The 26,276-nt window shown below is 39.6% G+C and overlaps 1 protein-coding gene across 1 annotated transcript in view; it reads right to left on the bottom strand.

The window, feature by feature from the left end:
* ARFGEF1 (ADP ribosylation factor guanine nucleotide exchange factor 1) overlaps positions 1-25,858 on the bottom strand; it is a 170,310-nt gene extending 144,452 nt beyond the window's left edge. The window contains exon 1 of the mRNA XM_049853515.1: positions 25,530-25,858. Within this exon, the coding sequence (XP_049709472.1) occupies positions 25,530-25,653 (124 nt within the window). The 5' untranslated portion in view covers positions 25,654-25,858. The remainder of the gene's footprint in view (positions 1-25,529) is intronic.
* Between the last annotated feature and the right edge of the window lie 418 nt (positions 25,859-26,276).

Genomic DNA, 26,276 nt, shown 5'->3' with positions numbered 1-26,276 from the left:
AGGTCACTGATATTGATAAAAGATGTTGATAACAAACCCTAAAATTTGTAAATGTATAAATTTGCAAATAATTTGCCCATAAGGGGAAAATAAAGCTGCTATATTCCTTGACGTGGCTAAACTCAGTTACTAGTTAAGCGACTTCTCACATCAGCCAGGAAAAGTAGTAAATACCTGATTCGAATTTGTGCCTCCAAAAAATTACTATATCAGAAAGCTTGAAAGTCCAAACTCTAAATTTTAAGTCCACAAATGCCAAAAACTTTTTTTTTTTTTTCAGTAAACACTAAAAAAAAAAAAAAAGACTAAACACTATAATTCAAGGAATAAAACGTAAATAATACAAGAGATTATGAGAGGAGGAAATAGTGGGTAATGCATAATCAAAAAAGCCCTCACAAAGCAGGTTGTATTCGAGCTATACAAAGAACTGAAGAAGAAAGGGATAACAAGAACAACAAAATTAGCATGGGGTTTTGTTCAGTCAGTAAAGTTTATATACTCCTCAATAATAAGATAAACAGCCCAATCAAAAAACAGGCAAAAAATCTAAATAGACATTAAACCAAAGAGCATATATGAATGGCTAACAAGTTTACATAAAGATGCTCAACATTGTTAGTCAGTGCAAAAAAAAAAAAAAAAAAAACCAAACCCATGGCCATCGAGTTGATTCCGACTCATAGCGACCCTACAAGACAGAGTAGAACTGCTCCACAGGGTTTCCAAGGAGTAGCTGGTGGATTCGAACTGCCATCTTTTGGTTAACAAAAGTATCTCTTAACCACTGTGCCACCAGAGCTCCATTAGGGAAATGCACATCAAAACCACAAGATGCCATTTCACATACACTTAGAATGGCTATAATAAAAAAGGTGTAATAACAAATAGTGATGAGAATAGGGAGAAATGGCAACTCTCAAACACCACTGAAGGGAATGTAAGATGCTGAGCCACTCTGGAAAACAATTTAGCAATTTCTTAAAAAGTTAAATACAAATTTGCCATATATGACCCAGCAATTTCACTCTCAGGTACATATCCAAGAGAAATGAACACATATATTCACACAAAAACTCGTGCCAAAATGTTGTCAGCATTATTCACAACAAAAATTGGAAAAACCTAAATGTCTACCAACTGGTGAACGGACACAATGTGGTACATCAACTCCATACAAAGGAATACTATTCAGCAATAAAAAGGAACTAACTACTGATATATGCCAGCATATGTATGAATCTCAAAAACTTTATGCAAGTTACTGGGCTGAGGGTTGGGGCCATGGTCTTGGGGAACATCTAGCTCAATTGGCATAACGTAGTTTACAAAGAAAAGGTTATACATCCTACTTTGTGAGTGGCATCTGGCGTCTTAAAATCTTCTGAGAGGCCATCTAAGATACTCCACTGGTCCCACCCCATCTGGAGCAAGGCAGAATGAAGAAAACCAAAGACACAAAGGAAAGATTAGTCCAAATGACTAATGGACCACAAGTACTCACACTGCATCAGACTGAGTCCTGCACAACTAAAATGGTGCCTGGCTACGACCACTAACCACTATGACAGGGATCACAATAGAGGGTCCCGGACAGAGCTGAAGAAAAATGTAGAACAAAATTCTAACTCACAAAAAAAGGACCAGACTCACTGGCCTGATAGAAACTGGAGAAACATCGAGAGTATGGTCCCTGGACACTCTTTTAACTTAGTACTGAAGTCACTCCTGAGGTTCACCCTTCAGCCAAAGATTAGACAGGCCTGTAAAACGAACAGTCTCACATGTAGTTCGACTATGTATACAAGACTAAACAGGCATACTAGCCCAGGGCAAGGACGAGAAGGCAGGACAGGACAGGAAACCTGGATGGATGGATAGATGTAGGGAACCTGAGGTCAAGAAGGGAAGACAAAGGAGACTAACAATCGTACTCATCAAAATAAAACAACAAGAAAAAAATAGAGACTCAGCAGAAACAAAAACAACAGGTAAGAGGAAAAGACAATATATAAACAACTCAGCACAAAAAATTAAGTGGGAAGAAGAAACTGTCAACAACATGCAAAAAAAGACAACAAAATAATAGCCCTAAACTCATACCTATCCATAATTACACTGAATGTAAATGGACTAAATGCACCAATAAAGAGACAGGGATTGGCGGAATGGATAGAAAAACACGATCCATCTATATGCTGCCTACAAGAGCTAAACAAAACCTGCTGCCGTTGAGTCAATTCCGACTCATAGCAACCCTGTAGACAGAACTTAAACTTAGAGACACAAACAAACTAAAACTCAAAGAATGGAAAAAAATGTATTAAGCAAACAACAATCAAAAAAGAGCAGGAGTGGCAATATTAATTTCTGATAAAACAGACTTTAAAAAGTTAAACCCACCACAAAGGATAAGGAAGGACACTATATAGTGATTAAAGGGACAATATACCAGGGGGATATAACATATTCAATATTTATACACCCAATGACAGGGCTGCAAGATACATAAAACAAACTCTAACAGCATTAAAAAGTGAGATAGACAGCTCCACAATTATATTAGAAGACTTCAACACACTGCTTTCGGCGAAGGACAGAGCATCCACAAAGAAGCTCAATAAAGACACAGAAGATCTAAATGCCACAATCAACCAACTTGACCTCAGACATAAACAGAACACTCCACCCAACAGCAGCCAAGGACACTTTCTTTTCTAGTGCACATGGAACATTCTCTAGAATAGACCACATATTAGGTCATAAAGCAAGCCTTAGCAGAATCCAAAACATAAAAATACTACAAAGCATCTTCTCTGACCATAAGGCCATAAAAGCAGAATCAATATCAGAAAAGGCACGGAAAACAAATCAAACACTTGGAAACTGAACAATACCCTGCTCAAAAAAGCCTGGGTTATAGAAGACATGAAGGATGGAATAAAGAAATTCAAACAATCCAGTGAGAATGAAAACACTTCCTATCATATCAGAACCTTTGGGACACAGGGAAAGCAGTGCTCCGATGGCAATTTATATCAATAAATACACACATCTAAAAAGAAAGGGCCAAAATCAAAGAATTAACCCTACAACTTGAACAAAAAGAAAGAGAGCAACAAAAGAAACCCTCAGGTACCAGAAGAAAGCAAATAATAAAAACTAGAACAGAATTAAATGAAATCAAAAACAAAAACAATTGAAAGAGTTAACAAGACCAAAAGCTTGTTCTTTGAAAAAATTAACAAAATTGATAAACCATTGGCCAAACTGACACAAAAAAAAAAAAAAAAAAAACAGGAGAGGAAGCAAACAACCTGAATAAGAAATAAAATGGGCAATATTACAAAAGACCCAGCTGAAATTAAAAGAATCATATCAGATTACTACAAAAAACTGTACTCTAACAAATTTGAAAACCCAGAAAAAATGGATGAATTTCTAGAAACATACTACCTACCTAATCTAACAGAAACAAAGACAGAACAACTAAATAAACCCATAACAAAAGAAAAGACTGAAAAGGTTATCAAAAAACTCCCAACAAAAAAAAGCCCTGGTCCTGACAGCTTCACTGCAGAGTTCTACCAAACATTCAGACAAAGTTAACACCACTACTACTAAAGATATTTCAGAGCACAGAGAAGGATGGAATACTCTCTAACGCATTCTATGAAGCCAGCATATCCCTGGTACCAAAACCAGGTAAAGATACCACTAAAAAAGAAAATTATACACCTATATCCCTCATGAACTTGGAGGCAAAAATCCTCAACAGAATTCAACAACATATCAAAATAATAATTCACCATGACCAAGTGAGATTCATACCAGGTATGCAGGGATGGTTCAATATTAGAAAAACAATATAATCCATCATATAAATAAAACAAAAGACAAGAATCATATGATTTTATCAATTGATGCAGAAAAGGCATTTGACAAAGTTCAACAACCATTCATGATAAAAACTCTCAGCAAAATAAGAAGAGAAGGAAAATTCCTCAATATAATAAAGGGCATGTATACCAACAGCCAACATCATCCTAAATGGAGAGAATCTAAAAAGCATTCCCCTTCAGATTGGAAACCAGACAAGGATGCCCTTTATTAGGCTAGATAAAGAAAAAAAGGGCATCAAGATTGGTAAGGAAGAAGTAAAAGTATCTCTATTTGCAGATGACATAATCTTATACACAGAAAAACCCCTGAAGAATCCTCAAGAAAATTACTGAAACTAATAGACGAGTTCAACAGAGTTTCAGGATACAAGATAAACATACAAAAATCAGTTAGATTCCTCTACACCAAAAAAAAGAACATCAAAGAGGAAATCACCAAATCAATACCATTTACAGTAGTCCCCAAGAAGATAAAATACTTAGGAATAAATCTTACCAGAGATGTAAAAGACCTATACAAAGAAAACTACGAGACACTACTGCAAGAAACCAAAAGAGACCTACATAAGTGGAAAAATGTACCTTGCTCATGGATAGGAAGACTTAACATTGTAAAAATGTCCATGCTACCAAAAGCCATCTATAGGTACAACGCAATTCTGATCCAAATTCCAATGACATTTTTTAATGAGATGGAAAAACAAATCACCAACTTCATATGGAAGGGAAAGAAGCCCCGGATAAGTAAAGCATTACTGAAAAAGAACAAAATGGGAGGCGTCTCACTCTACCCGATTTTAGAAACTATTATACCGGCCTCAGTAGACAAAACAGCCTGGTACTGGTACAACAACAGATACATAGACCAGTGGAACAGAACTGAGAATCCAGACATAAACCCATCCTCATATGAGCAGCTGATATTTGACAAAGGCCCAAAGTCATTTAAATGGGGAAAAGATAGTCCGTTTAACCAACGGTGCCAGCATAACTGGGTATCTGCAAAAAAAGGAAACAAGACCCATACCTCACACCACACACAAAAACTAACTCAAAATGAATCAAAGACCTAAATATAAAATCTAAAACGAAAAAGGTCATGGAAGAAAAAATAGGGACAACGTTAGGAGCCCTAATACATGGCATAAACAGTATACAGAACATTACTAACAATTCAGAAGTAAAACTAGGTAACCGGGAGCTCCTAAAAATCAAACACCTATGCTCATCCAAAGACTTTACCAAGAGAGTAAAATGATTACCTACAGACTAGGAAGAAGTTTTTAGCTATGACATTCCCGATCGGTGTCTCAACTCTAAAATCTACATGATACTGCAAAAACTCAACTACAAAAAGACAAATAACCCAATTAAAAAAATGGGCAAAGGATGCGCACAAGCACTTCACTAAAGAAGACATTCAGGTAGCTAACAGATACATGAGAAAATGCTCATGATCATTAGCCATTAGAGAAATGCAAATCAAAACTACAATGAAATTCCACCTCACTCCAAAAAGGCTGGCATTCAGCCAAAAAATACAAAATAATAAATGTTGGAGATTGTGGAGAGACTAGAACACTTACACACTGCTGGTGGGAATGTAAAATGGTACAACCACTTTGGAAATCAATCTGGCACTTCCTTAAGAAACTAGAAATAAACTACCACATGATTCAGCAATCCCACTCCTTGGAATACATCCCAGCGAAATAAGAGCCTTTACTCAAACAGATATATGCACACCCATGTTCACTGTAGCACTGTTTAGCAAAAAGATGGAAGCAACCAAGGTGCCCATCAACTGATGAATAAGGAAATTATGGTATATTCACACAATGGAATACTACACAGCAATGAAGAACAATGATGAATCCATGAAACATTTCATAACATGGAGGAATTTGGAAGACATGATGCTAAGTGAAATTAGTCAGCTGCAAAAGGACAAATATTGTATGAGACCACTATTATAAGAACTCGAAAAGTAGTTTAAACAGAGAAGGAAATATTCTTTGATGGTTACGAGAGGGGAGAAGGAGGGACGGAAAGGGGTTTTCACTAATTAGATAGTAGATAAGAACTATTTTAGGTGAAGGGAAAGACAACACACAATATAGGAGAGGTCAGCACAACCGGACTAAACCAAAAGCAAAGACGTTTCCTGAATAAACTGAATGCTTCAAAGGCCAGCATAGCAGGGGCGGGGGTTTCGGAACCATGGTTCCAGGGGACATCTATGTCAATTGAAATCATAAAATCTATTAAGAATACATTCTGCACCCCACTTTGGAGAGTGGCACCTGGGGTCTTAAATGATAGCAAGCAGCCATCTAAGATGCATCAATTGGTCTCAACCCACCTGGAGCAAGGAGAATGAAGAACACTAAGGACACAAGGTAATCATAAGCCCAAGAGACAGAAAGGACTACATAAACCAGAGACTCCATCAGCCTGAGATCAGAAGAACTAGATGGTGCCCAGCTACAACCGATGACTGCCCTGACAGGGAACACGACAGAGAATCCCCGAGGCAGCCGAACAGTGGGATGCAGACCCCAAATTCTCGTAAAAAGACCAGACTTAACGGTCCAACTGAGACTAGAAGGACCCTGGAGGTCATGGTCCCCAGACCTTCTGTTAGCCCAAGACAGGAACCATTCCCAAAGCAAACTCTTCAGACAGGGATTGGACTGGACTACAGGATAGAAAATGATACGGGTGAAGAGTGAGCTTCTTGGATCAAGTAGACACATGAGACTATGAGGGCAGCTCCTGTCTTGAGGGCAAATAAGAGGGCAGAGGGGTTCAGAAGCTGGCCGAATGGACAAGAAAATAGAGAGTGGAGGGAAGGAGTGTGCTATCTCATTGGGGGGAGAGCAACTAGAAGTATATAGCAAGGTGTATATAAATTGTTGTATGAGAGACTGACTTGATTCGTAAACTTTCACTTAAAGCACAATAAAAATTAAAAAATAAAAAAAAGGGGACATGCTGCAGAGTTGGCAACCAATGTCACAAAACAATGTTTATTAATTGTTTAATAAGAAGCTGATCTGCTCTGCAAACATTCACCTAAAACACAACTGAAAAAAAAAAACCTTACGCTAAGAAAAATGCTATACACAAAAGCTCACATTTTGTATGATCTCCATATTGTATGCTATTCAGAAAGGGCACATCTGTAAAGAAAGCAGATCAGTATCAACAGTTGCTTGGAGCAGGGATGGGGTTAACAGTGAATGGACAATAGGGACTTTAGTGGGGTGATCGAAATGTTCTAAAACTGATTTATGGTGATAGCTGTAAAACTCAGTAAATCTTAAAAAATTCAATGACCTGTACACTTCAAATGCATGAATTATACGGTATATAAAATATGTCTTAATAAAGTTATATTTTTAAAAAGACATACATGATTGGAATGAAGGATTTGTGGTGGCAGACAGGAACGAATGGCATTTCATGCATATTCTATAACTCAGTGGCTAAGCTAAAATGTAGACACTTGTAAGCATGGGAAAAAAAAAAAACCCCAACACTCTTTAATTGAAATACTATGTATGCACTAGTATAAGGCGATTTTTGTTTCATCCAGAAATTACTCCTCAGAAAAGAGGAAGCCAGGGACCTCATACCACCAAGAAAGCAGTGTCAGGAGCAGAACTCATCCTTTGGACCTAGGGTCCCTGTGCAGAGAAGCTCCTAGCCTAGGGGAAGATGGACGAGAAAGCCTATAGAAAGAGAAAGCCTTCTCTTGGAGCTGATGCCCTGAATTTGGACTTTCAGCTGACTTTACTGCGAAAAAATTAATTTCTCTTTGTTAAAGCCATCCACTGGTGGTATTTCTGTGATAGCAGCACTAGATGACCAAGAATCTGGTACCAAGAGAGTGGGGTGCTGCTCTAACAGATACCTGAAATGTGGAAGTGGTTTTGAAACTGTGAATGGATAGAAGACTCAGAAGGAAGTGACGAAAACTGTTAACACCGGAGAAGGCGCAGATGGTGAGGACCAGCAGCAGCAGTGAACCGACAGCAGCAGAACCAGGAGACCAGCGCTAGACAGGGCTGCAGCCGACCCACAGAGCGAGAGAGCTGAGTGCCTGTGCGCACACGGCTTCCCGACTTATCAGTGGAGCTACAGACCTTTGGAACACTTGACAGGGCAGGGCTGAGAGGCCACAGAAAGCAGAAGCTGGAGACACAAGGAACACAAGAAGCCGAGCTACCTCAGTCTCAAAAGGTATGGCCAGAACCTCTGGGGTTTCAAAGAGTGAAGCCATAGCCTATAGTGTTTCTAAGGGTGGAATCACCACGCATATGGACTAGGAGAATGGTGCCTAAAGCCAAGGGAGCAAAGCTGCTATCCCGGTGGGCCTGGAAGGCGAAGCTGAAGCTCAGGGTCAAAGGGCTTCCACTCAGAATCTGGAGAGTATGGCCAATAACCAGACTCTGGAGGGTAGGGCCACTGTGTAAAGGGTCTCAGAGAACAGAGGATTATTTCCAAGCCTTGAGGGCTAATGTAACGTGTTCTGCTGACTTGCTTGGTGCCTGTTATCACTTCTTTTCCTCCAGTTTTTCCCATTTGCAATGGAAATGTCTAACTTGTGCCTGTTCTTCCATTATGACTTTGGAAGCAGATAACTTGTGTTCTGGATTTCACAGATGAAGAGGAATTTTTGGATTTCAGACTTGGAGTTAAGACTTTTGCCAAGGAGCACCTGGCGGATTCGAACTGCTGACCCTTTGGTTAGCAGCTGTTGTGCTTAACCACTACGCCACCAGGGTTTCCTACATCCCGTTAAAGATTATGGCCTAGGAAACCCTATGAGGCATTTCTACTCTGTCATGTTAGATACCTTTACACTCCGTCTTCATACCTAGCATCTGGCCTCTTATCCTTTTAGCTTCTTCTCTTTAAGCATCAAGAGTTGACCAAGTTTGTATTCCCACACCACTAACTCTGCATTCAGTTATGCTTTTACTTCCTCTAACACTGATTTTAATCCTGTAGATGTAATAATAGTTTCCTGCTTTGTTTTATTCAGCTCCAGTTTCATCCCTTCCTACTTTTTTTTTTCTTCCTTTAACTTGTACTTTCCCACTCAGTTTCTGATCCTGTTTCAGCACCACTGCAATTACTGTCCCGGAAAATTATCTTGGGATTCTGTAGTGATCATTTTTAGTGCTACAGCCTTCTTCTGAGACCGTATTATCTTCGCCTCTCTCTGTATTTATTATTTAGTTAGTTCTACAGTAAGTTTCTTTTACTTATCTTAAAAGAAAGCAAAATGTTTTCAGGTATGGTGCTGTCAACTGAAAAAATGTGAACTTCCCCTGGCACCTCTGTCTATTTGGGTGCCAGTTGAATCTCTTTAGATCTTATACTGAAGGGCAGACTGATGTGCAAAACTCCCAGACCAATCAAGTTTCAAGCCAATAATCATCTAACAGGACCTCGTCCTTCCTCTAATGACTTATTAGCTGATATTCTGAGTGGAGGAAGAAGAACTGTACAAACTGTAATGGCCAGCATGCGCTGCTCATAGGACTCCCCCCCCCCCCCCCCCCCGCCCCATTATCCAGCCAACAGAACTTGAATTACTGGGACAGTTCCTCTCAGGAGGCAACGTGCCAGAGTCATCCCACTACCTCCACTCTTCCCCCAACCCTCCATCCTTCACTGTTGTTTTCTGGGAGAGGGAAAGAAATAAAACAAAAATGCAGTGGTGTCTTTAAAAAATAGTATCAAAGTGACAAAACAAATAGTTCCTAGGTTTTCTGACTGAGAGAAACTTCGAGCAAAGTGAGATGTGGGTAGGTAGCTGAGTGCTGGGTTTTGTTTATTTTTAACAATAATAGGCTCTATTTCATGAGGCCAAGTCTGATGTGCTATGAGGTGAAGGTTAGATAAGTTATTCTCACACAGCTTCACTCCTCCCAGGGTCTAGCAATATCAGTGACATTTTCCTCCATTTCAGCAATAGTGGTCATTTGAGAGGTCACATCAAGGGGTGTTAACCAAATGCTAATGTGTACTTGAAGTTACGAAGTGATTGTTTTTAAATTGTCTCAATTGCTTTAAAACATATCTTATGAATTGAGAATGCTTCTATATATCAGTGCTGACAGAGATTCTGAGGGTTTGAAAGCTGGGAAAAGACAGATAAATAAAATCTGGTAGGAAATAAACATAAAAAGAGTGGTTCAAAAAAAAAAAGAACTGAAATATTCTAATAAGAATTTTTTTTAATGATAAATCTAAGATAAAAATTAGAGCTAAAAAAATAAATTTAAAGAACTGAGGAAAAGCAAACATTCTGGACAACATTCAGATTTCCAAACTCCAAACGTTTTCTTATATACCTCCTGTAGAGTCAAATTATTAACAGGGGCTACGATAAGGAGCCCTGGGGACAAAGTAGTTAAGCACTCAGCTGCTAACCAAAAGGTTGGCATTTCTAGCCGCTCCTTGGAAACCCTATGGAGGCAGTTCTACTCTGTCCAATAGGTTGCTATGAGTCGATGTCAATGGGTTTGGTTTTTTTGTTTTGTTTTGTTTAGACAAAATATTTGGGGACTTTAATGAATCAATAAAACCTTTATATTATAAAGGTTCAGTCAGCCAAACTGGAGAGAGATGTCTTAATTAAACAGAACATTTCGTATGCATGAATGGCAAAAGCCAAACAAAGTTCCTTATTTGCTATTAATTAAAGATTATATAACTAATAAATGTCACAGATAGAAAAGTGTAATGAGAGTGTATTGGTAGAAACCATTTCGGGGAGCATAAAAAAATAAAAATCAGGGAATATTTAATAACAAAATTTAAAACTGCTTAGTATACATTCATAAATATAATTTTAATTTAGTGATAAAACAGAAAAGGGTAACCAGTCTTTTCTAAAGATATTTTTCACTCAAACCAAGAAAAACCAGACAAGCAAAAAGAATCATAATAGTGATGATTTTGAAGGCCTACCATCTTCTCAGGAAAACCAAAATTTTGCATATTTGCTATCCAATCAAATTTTTTTTTTTTTAATCTAAAACCAAAACCCATTGCAGTAGAGTCTATTCCAACTTATAGCAACCCTATAGAGGGAGAATATTTAAAATTAAAAAATATTTCACAAGGAAAATAACTCAATGATGAAAATATAACCACACGCAAAAGTTAAAGACAGCATACTCCCACATGTTCACTGACTCTGTAAGGGAAGCATGTACTATGTATTACTAACAGAAGTATCTTTCCTTCTAATTTGCCACTCAAGAGTCTTCAACAGTCCCAACAACTGCCTTCTGTTGGGGCTAGAAACAAGGAATAAAATACTTTCACTTCATATATACAAAACACACAGCTTCATCAGTGCATTTGGGGAAAAAAATTACATTTTCATAACCTAACTTTAATTTTTGCCCTTGTACCCTCTAGCAAAATTGCTATAGACACGGTGCTAATATTCACTGTAAAACTTCCCTTCCAAATCACTAAATAGACAATAGATAGGTGGCAACTTTGGTGAATGTTAAGACAGTGCACACTACTGTGGAAGCCAGCACAGCTTGCCCAAGGCAAGGTCATGGAAGCTCCACAGACATATCCAAACTCCCTGGGGGACCTTATTACTGGGCTGAGGGCTGTGGGGACCCTGGTCTCAGAGAACATCTAGCTCATTGGCATAACATAGTTTATAAAGAAAATGTTCCACATGCTACCTTGGTGAATAGCGTCTGGGGTCTTAAAAGCTTGTGGGCGGCCACCTAAGACACTCCACTGGTCTCACCCCATCTCAAGCAGCGGAGAATGAAGAAACCCAAAGACACAAGGGAAATATTAGTCCAAAGGACTAATGGACCACAACTACCACAGCCTCCACCAGACTGAATCCTGCCCAACTAAAATGGTGCCTGGCTAGGACCACTAACCGCTCTAACAGGGATCACGATAGAGGGTCTTGGAGAGAGCTGGAGAAAAATGTAGAACAAAATTCTAACTCACAAAAAAAAAGATCAGACTCACTGTCCTGACAAAGACTGGAGAAACCCAGAGAGTACAGCCTCCGGACACCCTTTAGCTCAGGACTGATGTCACTCCTGAGGTTCACCCTTCATCCAAAGATTTGACAGGCACAGAAAACAAAACGACACTAAAGGGACATACCAGCCCAGGGCACACCAGCCCAATGACTAGAAGAAAGGAGCGGACAGGAAAGCTGGTAGTAGGGAACCGAAGGTAGAGAAGGGGGGAGTGTTGACATGTCATGGGGTTGGTAACCAATGTTACAGAACAACATGCATACTAATTGGTTAATGAGAAGTTAGTTTGTTCTGTAAACATTCTTCTAAAGTACCATAATTAAAAAAAGAAATACACACTAATCATGTTAAAAAAACACACTAGATGATGTAAAAAAACAAAACAAAAAACTTTCCCTCTAGTAACTAAGAAAACACAAAAATGATGTTTACTACTGGTGTGTATCTTTTAAAGCTTAATTATTAACTATTCATAATTATCACACAATCTACATCACATTTCTATTCCTCTCACTATTACCAGAAGATGCACAGTTTCATTCTCGTTTCTAAAAATGTACCACACTGGAATTTACATATAGGCTTTTGCTTGTTTGTCATTATACTAAACATATTTTCAATTATCAGGTTAAGAATAAAACTGAGGCAATGGAAGCGTGAGGACCCAACAAAATACGTGAGGAAAAAAACAGCCAACTTCTTCTCAAAAATAACTTTTCCTCTAATACCTAAGAATTAAAGATAATATTTTTAATAAAGATAAACACAGATTAAGCATTACGTTAATAAGATAGTAAGAGGTAACAATAGAGAATTTAAAAGAAAATCCTAAAATTACCTGGAAAAACAAGTAACATCATAAAAAAATAAACGGCAGTAAGAAATGACTAATCATGCCTACCAGATACCACGAGGTACTATGCTAATAAAAAATGAAAATAACTGATGGAATGAGATATGATACATTTTTTAAAAAACAGGAAAAGGAGCGATTATTTAGAAACTGCTGCTAAAACACCTGGCTATCAATTGAGAAGCAGGAAATGAACTGATTAAATACATAACTCATATATACTCTAATAAACCTCAAGAATAAAACTACAGGAAAAAAAACAAAATTTGTAAGAAAGCAAAAGTATACCTATCCTTTTGTTTTTCTTTGCTTTTTACTTTTAAAACAGGAAAAATAAACTGCAAAGAAAAGATGAAAAGGAACAGTTGCATTTAAAAAAAAAAAAAACCCAACCCCAATAAAGCTAAAGAGAAGAACATCTTTTTCCTCAGAGCCAGGCTGTCTGCTGGCATTTACAGCAGGCACCGTACAGTTTATGGCACTACTCCCATAAGGAATAAGGGTCATAAATGACCACACTCTAACCCAGAGATATGGGTTTCTTTTAAAGAATCCTGCATAGGTAGTGCGCACTCGGAGCCCTGGTGGTGCAGCGGTTAAGTGTTCAACTGCTAATTAAAAGGTCAGTAGTTTGATTCCACCAGCCGTTCCCTGGCAACCCTATGGGACGGTTCTATTTTGTCCTGTAGGGTCACTATGAGTCAGAATCAACTCAATGGCAATGAGTTTTTTTTATGAGAGCAGACACTCAGTGAACTCAGCAGAATAAGAAAAAGAAAAAAATCTCTATAGCAAAATTTAAATGTAAATGCGCCCCAACCGGAAACCATTTAAACAAATGACACGTTTATTAAAATGCTAAATAGGGAGATAACATAGATACAGGTAGTCTCCGACTTAGGATATATTCAAGTTACAAAGAATGAAGGGCACTTAGAACTGTCCGGGTTTTTTTTTCACATCATATCAACAGTAATATGTACTACATACAATGTTGCAGCACTGTAATTTGCTGATGTTATCATTCTCGGGTGTTCACCTGCAGATGTTCAAAGACCAGATTTATAAAGATACTAAATAAAAGGCAGTAACAATAAAAACTAAAAAAAAAAAAAAATTAATGAAAACGACAACAAAAATACCAAGGTATTAGACTTAGGTCAGAACCGACTTACGACAAAGTCATTGGAACAGAACCTCAACACTGAACAGGTCTACCTGTATATAAAAAATGCAGATGAAATAATGAGAGAACATAAAATTGAAAATTGACAATTATACTCTAATTACATTTATACACTTACAGAAGCCACTGAGATGCACAACGAGTTATTTTTACAAAACAAAGTTATCTGGAATTTCCCATAAGAAATAATTTCAGTAAGATTTTGTTTTTATTTCAAGTTTTAGTGATTTGAAAATGATATAAAATATTAAGATAAAAGCAAGTGAGGGTATTTCTAGACATCTCGCCAAAGAAGAAATACAAATGGCCAACAAGCACATGAAAAAATGTTCAACATCATAAGCAATTACAGCAAATCAAAACCACAACAGGATACCACTTCACCCGGACTAGGTCGCTATGAGTCGGAATCGACTCGATGGCCCTGGGTGAGGATGCCTAAAACAGAAAACAAATGCTGGCAAGGATGTGGAGATACTGGAACTCTCATACAGATGATGCAGAAAACAGTTTGGTGGTCTTCAAAAAGATAAACACAGTAACTAGTACCATATGATCCAGCAACTCCATTCCTGGCTATATGCTCAAGAGACTTAAAAGCAACAACACAGACACAAGTACACCAATGTTCACTGCAGTGCTATTAACAATGCCAAAAGGTGGCAACAGCCTGAAACATCAACACATGAGTAGATAAATAAAACGTGGCACATATATGCCCTGGTGGCACAGCAGTTAAAGTGCTCAGCTGCTAATCAAAAGGTCAGTGGTTGGAACCTACCAGCCACTCCACAGGAGAAAGGTGTGGCAGTCTGCTTCTGTAAAGATTTACAACCGTGGAAACCATATGGGGCAGTTCAACTCTGTACCACAGGGTCACTATGAGTCGGAATGGACTCGGCAGTGGGTCTGGTTTTGGGTTTATGTACATACGATGGAGAATTATTCAGCCATAAGGAGAAATGAAGTCCTGATACATACTTCAACATGGATAAACCATGAAAACATTATGCTGCATGAAGTAAATCAATTATAAAAGGACAAATATTGTATGATCTCACTCATACGGAACAGCTAAACTGGGCAAACGTTAAGAGACCAACGTTTATTAGGGGTTACCAGTGGCGGGAGGAAGGGGAAAGGTGGATACTCTTTAGGAAACACTGAGTTTCTATTTATGGTTACATCCTCCTGGTATATTGTCATTTAATCATTATATAGTGTCCTTCCTTATCCTTTGTAGTGGATTTAACTTTTTAAAGTCTGTTTTATCGGAAATTAATATTACCACTCCTGCTCTTTTTTTGATTGTTGTTTGCTTAATACATTTTTTTCCATTCTTTAAGTTTTTGTTTGTTTGTGTCTCTAAGTTTAAGTTGTGTCTCTTGTAGGCAGCATATAGATGGATCGTGTTTTTCTATCCATTCTGCCACTCCCTGTCTCTTTATCGGTGCATTTAGTCCAGTTACATTCAGCGTAATTATGGATAGGTGTTTATTTTGGTGTTTTTTTTTTTTTTTTTGCATGTTGTTGACAGTTTCTTCTTCCCACTTAATTTTTTTGTTCTGAGTTGTTTATATATTGTCTTTTCCTCTTACCTGTTGTTTTTGTTTCTGCTGAGTCTCTATTTTTTTCTTGTTATTTTATTTTGATAAGTACGACTGTTAGTCTCCTTTGTCTTCCCTTCTTGACCTCAGGTTCCCTACATCTATCCATCCAGGATTCCTGTCCTGTCCTGCCTTCTCATCCTTGCCCTGGGCTAGTATGCCTGTTTAGTCTTATATACATAGTTGAACTACATGTGAGACTGTTTGTTTTACAGGCCTGTCTAATCTTTGGCTGAAGGGTGAACCTCAGGAGTGACTTCAGTACTAAGTTAAAAGAGTGTCCAGGGGCCATACTGGAAACCTCAGTTTCTTCCTTTGCAAAATGCAGATAAAAAAAGAGCTCCAAAGTTCAAACGGTTGTTTTGAGGATTAACTGAGATAAAGTCAATAAAATTATTTAATCGGCACAGAACCTGGCACACGGTAAATACTCAATACATGTTATTTCTTGTCCTCCTACTATTGCCTTAGAAATTAAATAGCCTAATTTTTTGAAGAACACATCTGTTCGTGTGTGTGTGTGTGTGTGTGTGTGTGTGTGTGTGTGTGTATGTATGTAGAACATAGTCTGGAAAAAATACTTCAAAAAGTTAACAGTGGTTCAATGAGAAACCACTTCACACCCACTAGGATGGTTAAAATAAAAAAGACAGAGAGTAGCAAATGCTGACCAGGATATAGCTACACTAACCATCATACATTGCTGGTGGGATTGAAAAATGGTACAGCCACTTTGGAAAAGAGTTTAGCAGTTTCTTAATAAGCTAAACAATTTTATCTTATGAGCCAGCAATTCCACTCCTAGGTATTTGCCTAAGAGAAAAATATAAGACCACACAAAGACTTATATGCAAATATTCATACCACCACTATTCATTCAACCCAAATGTCCATCAACTGATGAACAGACAAACAAAACGTTGTATATCCACACAACGGAATACTATTCAGCAATGAAAAGAAATGAAGTAATGGTACACACGCTACAATATGGATGAACCTCAAAAACATAGTAAGTGAAAGAAGCCAAACATAGAAGAGCACATTTGTGTGATTCCATTTATATGAAATGTCCAGAAAAGGCAATCTAGAGACTGAAAGTAGATTAGTAGTTGCCTGGGGCTAGGGGTAGGAATAGGGATTAACTGTAAATGAGTTCTAACAAACTCAATGAGGGATGAAAATGTTCTAAAATTGGATTATGGAGATGACTGCACAACTCAGTAAATTTACCAAAAAAAAAAAAGTAATAATTGTATATATTTAAAATGTGTAAATTTTACAGTATGTAAATTATACCTCAATAAAGTTGTTTTAAAAAGTTAACAACGGTTATAGCATTGTAGGTGATTTTATTCCCTGTTTTGCTTTTGAAAATGGTTTATCTGAGAAAAAAGATTTATATAAAAACTAAATTGCCAAATTTATTGGAATTATGTGTAATTAAAAGTAAGCAAACATTCAAAAGGCCATAGGGACTCAATAAAGGACTTGGCCTTCATAATACTTACTTTGGCTATTTATATTTTTTATTGATTATCTCCTGTTAGTGAAATCCTAGATAGATAAAACGTTGTTAAGCAGATGATTAAGTATAGCTTCTCTGTATGTGTTTTTGAACACAAAGTTGAAACTGAAAAATTAAATGCCTCAATTTTTGCTTTAAACACAAAAAAAAATCATTAAAAAAAATTAACTGCCTCACAGAGTTTTCTAAGAAGATAATAGACGAATTTATTTATGTCAAGCCTAGATCTCAGGAAAACAAAAATATCAAAAGTAGAACACCAACTTTTAAATACTTGGGTCCAGGCTTCTATTTTTTTTTTTTTTAAGAAGTTTTTCAAGAGACTCTAATGTACACTAAAGCCTGAGAATAACTGCTTTCCAGATTTATGAAATAACCAGAGAGGAGCACTGTGTAAACATAAATATGATTAAAAAAAAAAAAAATGGAAGCTCAAATAAAGAAAACAAAGTCCATCTGAAAAATCAGGATAAAAGGAACTCAAACTGGGTTTGAATAATGGACAAGAAATGACAATGGGATGACATCTGTCCGTGTGTGTGTGTGTGTGTGTGTGTGTGTGTGTGTGTGTGTTAGAGCAAAGCCTAGAAAAAAATGAACGTTACTGAGAAGAAGGAAGACAGGGATGTAACCTTGACTTTAACGGTGACTCTTTCTTAAACAAAACAAAATCAAACCCTTTGTCACTGAGCTGATTCAGATTCACAGCAACCCTACAGGTCAGAGCAGAACTGCCCCACAGGGTTTCCAAAGCTGTAATCTTTAAGAGGATTGCCTCAAACTGCTGACCTTTTAGTAGCAGCTGAGCACTTAACCACCGCACCACCAGGGTTCCTCTGCTCTTTCTTGCTGCAATATAAAATAAGGTCCCTTTGATTAGGTACAGATCTAAAATACATATCAGAACTACTTACACATAAAGAGATGGGTGCCTGGGTGGCGCAAGCAGTTTGCAATCAGCTGATAACCTAAAGGTTGGTGGTTCAAATGTACCCAGCGGTGCCGTGAAAGAAAGGCCTAGTGATCTGCTTCCATAAAGATTATAGCCAAGAAAACTCTCCAGAGCAGTTCTACTCTGTAACACATGGGGTTGCCATGCATTGGAACTGACTTTACAGCAACAGGTTTTTACAGATAATTAGAAAGCAAATCACAAGTAACATACTTGTAAAGATATCAGAACTATGGGTTTTATGTTATAAGTACTCAAAATACAGCCTGAGAAAGAGAAAAAATATCAGAAAACAAAAAACAAAAAACCCCGAACCCACTGCCATTAAGTCAATTCTGACTCATAGCAACCCCTATAGGACAGGGTAGAACTATCCCACTGGGTTTCCAAGGAGCAGCTGATGGATTCAAAATGCTGACCTTTTGGCCAGAAATATTTTCAGTAGAAAATATTCTATCATTAGGCAAGTGCTAAAGTACATCTAAACGGTAGGACTAAAATTATTTCAATAAATAAATCTGTTTCCCAAAGGTTGCTTCCTCCAGGTATGCCCCATCACAGTGAATGCAATGTACAACCATCTCGAAGCTCTGGCTAAAAAAGATAGGAGGTCATCCTCTTTGTCATACAACCAATCCATCAGCCAATCCGGTGGACTCCTTCAGAATGTATTTCGAATACAACCAATTCTCAACCCCTCCACCACCACCAGCCTAGTCTAAGTCACCATCATCGCTGGCCAAAGCAAGCTTTTTAAAATGTAAACCTGCTTATGTCACTCCCCTGCTCAAAAATCTCCAGTGCCTTCCATCACACTTAAAAAAAAATCCCAATCTGCTCTCCTCTCCTCCCATCCCTCCTCTGACTCTGGTCCAGCCACATAAGCCTCTCTACAACAAGCACACACCTGTTTTGCTCTTCCCTCTTCCATCTAGGTATTTAAAAGGTTGAATCTCTCACTTGTCACTTCTCTGCTCAAATTCCACCTCAACAGCGAAGGCTTTGCTGAGAACCCTATCTAAAGTAACACTCCCGTCATTCTCTATTCCTTTACCCTTCATAAGTATTTCTTCAGATAATAACAACCTGATAATATGAAATATATTAGTTTTTTACTGCCCACCTTATCCCACTAGCATGTAAGCTCCATGAAAGCAAAGACGTGCTTGGTTCACTGCTGCATGCCCAGTACTGGTACAGCACAAAAACTGGGCATTCAACAAATATCTCAATGTAGAATGTACCCTAGTTTTTCACGGCAACAGTAATTTATTCATGTATTTTTTGTGTTTCAAATAGTCCTCTTTCATTTTGTGAACGGTTTTATGACAAATATTTCCCCAAATCATTTCCCGCTCACAATGCATTTTTATTCTGCTTTGAAAAAAATCAATTACCAACAGAGGTTTTGCTACAAGTTCAATTTTACCAAGAGAGCAAACTAGTTGCCTGCCACTAGGTGGGTAGGAAAGAGCTAGTCAGCAAATAGTCCTTCCATCTTGATACCACTCATTCCAACTATTCCTATTTCTGATTTTCCTCTCTTTTCCTACACTGTCAACAGGACTCCTGTTTTTCCAAAACATGAGTCTTATGGAGAAAAAGCCCACCAGTGAGTTAGGGCTATTGGATCTATTTTGTCCTTCTTTCCAAGTTCCAAGGAACAACGTTCCCTAGTAGTATTAACTGCACTAACAGAAAAAAGGTCAAATAAATTTAGGAAAAATGTCATGAAATAAAATTAAGCAGGTTTCTTTCCTAAAGGACTTTTCTGAATCTCAACTCTGTTAATGTGCACTGTAAATCTCCCAAATAGAGATACACAGATTCCCAAAACTTTTTTTTAAGCACTTCTCTAAGAACTTGTACTCTGTGTAGAGTTGATTCCTTCCCTGGAGTAGAGGTTCTTAAACCTAACTTGAAACCTGAGAGAAAAGAACAAACACAAACATAATCTTTCCTTCCATCATTTCATTCATCACACTCTTCTCTCCCAGCCATCGCAAAAATTCAAGGAAACTGTCTGACTGGAAACACCTTTTACCTTAGGCATTAAGGAAGGCTGAAAAAGAGACTTGCAATGGATTTAAATTATAACTAAAATGTTTACTGTCTGCAGGGCATTTGGAGGTAAGTCATTTTCCATAAGTAAAGAAAATGGTAGAGAAAGTGACAAAAATTAATGAAGTTTGCCACAAGTAGTATTAAACCAGGGCCAAATGCAATCAAGTAATTTCATCCCTGGTTTTACAACACCAACCAGGTAGGGCCAGGGAGCCAGAAGGGGGCAGTGGTGGTTGGTTGAGTGGTAGAATTTTCGTCTTCATTTGAGGAGACTGGGGTTCAGTTCCAGACCAACGCAGCTCAAACACAGCCACCACTAGTCCATCAGTAGAGGCTTTGCATGTTGCTATGATGCTGAACAGGTTTCAAGGAAGCTTCCAGACTAAAACAGACCAGTAAGAAAAGTCTAATGATTTACATACAAAAAACCGGCCAATGAAAACCATTTGGGGGAGTAACCTTATAGATCACAACTGTAAGATCCTGTTGTGTATGGGGTCACCATGAATCAGGGGTGATTCAAAAGCAGCTAACACCAACCATGGAGGATCAGAAGGAGGCAAGCTGTGCAAATTCAGAGTTGAAATACTATATTGACACTTCTGGGGGAGACTATAATTACAGGTAACAAACTCTTACAGTAGAAGGAAACTAAATCAGCAGAATTGTTTTAGAACATGATTACCAACATAAATTCACACCCTGTCTCAGGCAGAAATTACTTCCCTAACAATTCCTCCCTTTCTCTGTCATTCTCCCAAACCATTGCAGGGAACCCACTGCCTCCATATGCTTCCCTGGTCTCTAAAACATTCTGGTTATCCTTTTCATTCCTATTCTATACCCATGCCAGTTTTCAACCTTGAACTCTCTCATCCTAACATTTAACAGAGTATCTTCATTGACATCTGGTGTCAGAAACAGGGAAGTAGAACTAGTCATAGCCCTAACATCAAAGAAACTCCTGAAACTTAAGAGGTCTGATTAGAATATGGCCCAATTGCACCCTCCGCAAGAGGCAAACAATGCTACCTTTAAGCCCAATCCCGAAACAATCCTAAATTCTTTTGAAACTAAAAATAGCTCAGCTGTTGTCTCATCTGCCAGCAGATGGCCAAACTATTTTTAATTCAGGATTCTAGAGAGCAGGAGTGGATCAGACTAAGCTAGGGTAGCCGAGGCTCCCCCGCTCTGCAAAGCTCAATGTTCACTGTAAAGCTGTAGCTGGGCAGGTACCATGAGAGGGCAACCTGGAGCTGTTCTGTGGGTGTCACATGCAGGAACAAGGTAGATATGTAGGTGTCTTTAAGAAAACAAACAAACCATTCTTTACTTCAAAATATAAGGTAATTTAATAAAAGTTTTAAATAACTGTACATCCCCTAAAGGTTTCATTACTTTTTTCTTTTTAGGAAAATAAAGATCCTTTATATAATGTCTTTGAGAAAGGATTTTGTTTTAATAAAGTAAAATCTCCCCAATCTAGTTTCCTAAAAGTTATACTTTAATAAAAAATATAGTTCATAGTTTTATCATTAATACTGGATGAACTGTAACATCACAAGTATTTATAAAACCTATTCCTAACTGGCCATTATGTTAAAAGATGGCTGAATTAATTTTAAATACCAATGTTCTGACTTCTACTCACACACCAGCAAGATGATTTAAAAATAAAAACAAAAGTCTGACATACCAGATGTTTTCTCGTTTACTGTCCATCTCCCTTCAGCTCCATGGAAGGTGCTCAATAAATATTTGAGGGGGGAATGAACGCAGGCTGGTATATATACCACCACCATCCAACCGTCATCCACTCACAACCAATAAAATAGGGATGAACAAAACCAGGCTATTCCAGTTCACTTTCCCATCCTGCTTGATGACCACACAGGTTTATCAAGAGACCAAAGGAGGCCTAGCTCAGGTCTCAAGAGTGAAGAGTAAGTCTGTAACAGTTTCTGTAAACACTGGTGGCTTAGTGGTTAAGAGCTACGTCTGCTAACCAAAAAGTCAGCAGTTCAGATCCACCAGGAGCTCCTTGGAAACTCTATGGAGTAGTTCTACTTTGTCCTGTAGGGTGGCTATGAGTCAAAATTGGCTCTACAGCAATGGGTTTTTTATAATAGTTTCCAGAGACAACACATATTTGGGGATATGAGCTTACTGTTTACCGTAAGACAATATACTTTCTGCAAAGATGAATTAATTTATCTCCATCAACCTATGTTTGAGTGATAACATAGATGGATTACTGTAAAGGAGGAATTAAAGTTCACCATGGATTAGCTACTGCGAGGCTCGTCAATTAAGTTTTGCTTTATAGGAAGCTAAATGTAATGATTTTTATGAAATTACAAGAGAAAACACCTTATGCATCTCAAAGAAAGAGAGTATGCTAGTGCTGGGTAGGCCACATTCCTCAAATTAACTATACGAGAGTGGCAAAAAAGCAAAAACTGGTAAAATGTGAAAGATTATCCTGGTATAGCTGGCACACACACTACCAAGTGGTTCCTATGTTTAGGGCCGGCACGGACCAAGCTACAGGCCTTCTAAATGTGCCAAGAAGAAGCGGCAGGAATATTTGTAATGCAACAGTTAGCAGTGCATTCACATTTGTGGCACATCAGACGGAATGTGACCTTACGATCATTAAATTCAATCCTCATTACACAGAGGAAGAATTGCCCAGAGAACTGTCAATATTGCAATGCATTGAAACTGGGATTAAAACTCAAGATCCCAGGTTCTCAATCCAGGGAGCTCTCTCTTCAAACACACTTACTTACATTATCATTTCAGGGAGGGGAAAAAAATACATATATATACACACACACACAACATACTATGGTAATTTAGTCAGATACTTACAATTTAGTATATGAAGAGTATTTTCTAACATGGAAAAAATAAACTCACAAACTAAAACTTTAGTTTTAACCTCAAGTTTTTAAACCTGCAAGTTATTCATAAACCTACACTGTATAGCAATATTTTTAAAAATCCTAAAATCACTCCCTCCCTCAGCTCACCCCAATTTAATAATTAATAATTTAATAATTACCCCTTTCAGGACCCAGATATAAATTCAATTTTTACCACTGTACAACTGTTTTCTCGCACATCTGGAACCACCTTTTGTTAGCTACAAAACAAGTCAAAGGTGAACTTCCGATCCATGATGGGGCGGAAAGCTAAACTTAAGGCCACTATACTACAGAGTCAAAAATTTGAAGATGAAAGGTCTTCAACAATATTTTTTAATATCACCAATTTTAGGGATCTAAAAAAGAAGAAAACAAACAATATAGTATATTATAGCAAGTTAACTTGTAGTCTTCAATTTATTCTTATAATTAAAAGGAAAAACTGCTTTTAAACAATCCTGACTCTCTACTTTAGCATAAATTGAAATTATTCTGGATGCCACCCTGCCCCACCCTTAAGAATGCTGTTTTCCACTCTGAGGGACAGAGTGGCAGGGGCGGGGTCTGGGGACCATGGTTTCAAGGGACATCTAGGTCAACTGGCATAACAAAGATTATTAAGAAAATGTTCTGCATCCCACTTTGGTGGGTGGCGTCTGAGGTCTTAAAAGCTAGCAAGCAGCCATCTAAGGTTCATCAATTGGTCCCAACCCACCTGGAGCAAGGAAAATGAAGAACATCAAGGGCATGAGGAAAATATGTGCCCAAGAGACAGAAAGGGCCACATAAACTAGAGACTCCATAAACCACCTGACACTCTAAGAACTAGATGGTGCCCGGCTACCACCAAATGACCGCCCTGACAGAGAACACAACAGAGAGTCCCTGATAGAGCAAAAGAAAAGTGGGGTGCAAAACTCAAATTCCAGTAAAAAGACCTGACTTGATGGTCTGAGACTGGAGAGATCCCTGAAGATGCGGCCCCCAGACTCTCTGTTAAGCCAGAGCTAAAACCATTCCAGAAGCCAGGGATCCCTGAGGACGTGGCCCCCGGACTCTCTGTTGGCCCAGGACTAAAACCATTCCGTAAGCCAACTTTTCAGGCAAAGATTAGACTGGACTGTAAGACATAAAATGATACTGGTAAAGAGTGTGCTTCTTGCTTGGCTCAAGTAGATACAGGAGACTAAATGGGCAGCTCTTGTCAGGAGGAGAGATGAGAAGGCAGAAGGGGACAGGAGTGGACTCAATGGACAGGGGAAATAGAGAGTGGAGAGGAGGAGTGTGCCATCATATCCTAGGGAGAGCAACTAGGGTCACATAACAACACGTGTGTAAGTTTTTGTATGAGAAACTGACTTAAATTGTAAACTTTCACTTAAAGCACAATTGGAAGAAAAAAAAAAAAAAAAACGCTGTTTTCCAAAGCCTGTCATCCCATTTAAGAAGCTTCATTTTCTCATTAATTTGACCTAGTCTATTTCCAGCGCTATAAAATAATGTCTAAGCATTAGAATTCATCTCTGCTAACTGTCCTGGTGTCTCCTTAAACGATTTCATCTTTGATGGATGCAACAGATCTATAAGTGTTCCGCCTTTTAACAGTGCCTTATCTGCATGTCCTCCCTATAGGTATTGTTTAGATTTACCCTGTTACAGGCTTTATTACACTAGATCTCTTCCGTTTGAACTATAAATTACAATTCAAGCTTGAAAGCAGCTGCCACTGTCCAGACATGTGGCTGGTGTGTGTCATTGTCTTTTTCATTTTTCTCATTTCAACCCCTCCCTTCTCTTGTCACCTAAAGTCAGCTTATCTAAAGGTCCTTTCACTCCCTGCTCTTACACCGCCACCCCCACCCCTTAACCTCTGGTCTTGTTCTTCCAGGTCAGCCCAGTCATATACAACATTACTGTTTTTCCTGTGGCGGAGGCGGAGAGATGTCAGAACGAGCTGCACCTCTTGCAAAACCCCTTCTCAGGCTGTCAGCAAGGGAACAACTTCAGTCTATCTTCCCAAAGTAACACGCTGAACGATAAAGTTATCGTAATTACGATGCAGAATCCTTCCCACGTACCCGATCTTAACATATCAGCTCCACTTCAATTTCCAAGCTAATCAACAACAGCTCATCTGTGCTCCATCACAAAGGGCGGCATTCCGTCCGCACCGCACCGTTCACCAACAAAATCCTGTCATACACTCGAGCGGCTCCCTGGAACCCGGGCGCCTGAACCTGCCGCGTCCCCCGAGCCCAGCCACCCTGCCTCTGCCCCACATCCAGCCGAGTTACTGTCAACTCCAACCAGGCAGCAGAGAGCTTCGCGAGGGCTCCCTGATGTCAGCGCGGGCCCCGGCCGAGCTCCCGGGTCGACTCCACCTTCTGCGGGGGTCGCCACGCCAGCCGCCCCACCCGCCCCCCCCCCGCCCCCAGTCCCGGGGCCTCCTCGCCGCTCACCTAAGGCCACCTCGCACGCTTTGCGCAGTTGGGAGTGATGCGCCTTCTTCACTTCCTTGTCGGCCAAAATCTTCTCCAGCGCCCGGGTCAGGAACATGTTCTTCGTCTTCTTCCCCTCATACATGGACGCAGAGAAGGCGGCGGCGGCTAGTCCGACCCGCGGCTCCCAGCGGCCGGAGAGGAGGAGAAGGAGAACGAGGAGGAGGAAGGGAAGAGAGAAAGGAGGGCGGAGGTGGGGGAGAGGCGTGGAGGGCAGAGACAGGATCAGGAAGGGGCGGGGGAGCGGGGCCAGCCGCCGTGCGGGCCAAGTCTGCGCCGTCCCCCGAGAGGCCCGCGCCCCGAGGGGACTCCGCTTCTCCCGGCCCGGTGGGCGCTTCCCAGCCGCCCCCCTCACACGTCCCACGGCCCGGCAGCGGCAAGGGACCCGGACCCGGCGGCTGTCAGCCGGGGACCGAGGGCCGAGGCGGTGACAGTGGCGAGGGCTCAGAGGCCCGGCGACGGCAGGGCTGCCGTGGCTACTGTGGGGATCAGCACCCGCCGCGGCCGCGGACTGGCCTCCATCACCGCCGACCTGCCCCGGCCGCCATGTTGGGAGGAAACGACGCGTCACGCAGCGGCCGAACGGCTACAGAGGAGGAAGCGACAGCGGCGGTGGCGCTGCCAGGCCAGAGCTGCCGCGGCGCCGGGAGGCTGGGGGCGGAGGACGGCGCGGAGGAGCGGCCCGAGCCTCAGCGCTACGGCGGCCCA

This window comes from Elephas maximus, chromosome 15 (assembly GCF_024166365.1).
Source record: "Elephas maximus indicus isolate mEleMax1 chromosome 15, mEleMax1 primary haplotype, whole genome shotgun sequence".
NCBI classification, from domain to species: domain Eukaryota; kingdom Metazoa; phylum Chordata; class Mammalia; order Proboscidea; family Elephantidae; genus Elephas; species Elephas maximus.
This window is presented reverse-complemented; position numbering and strand designations above follow the sequence as displayed.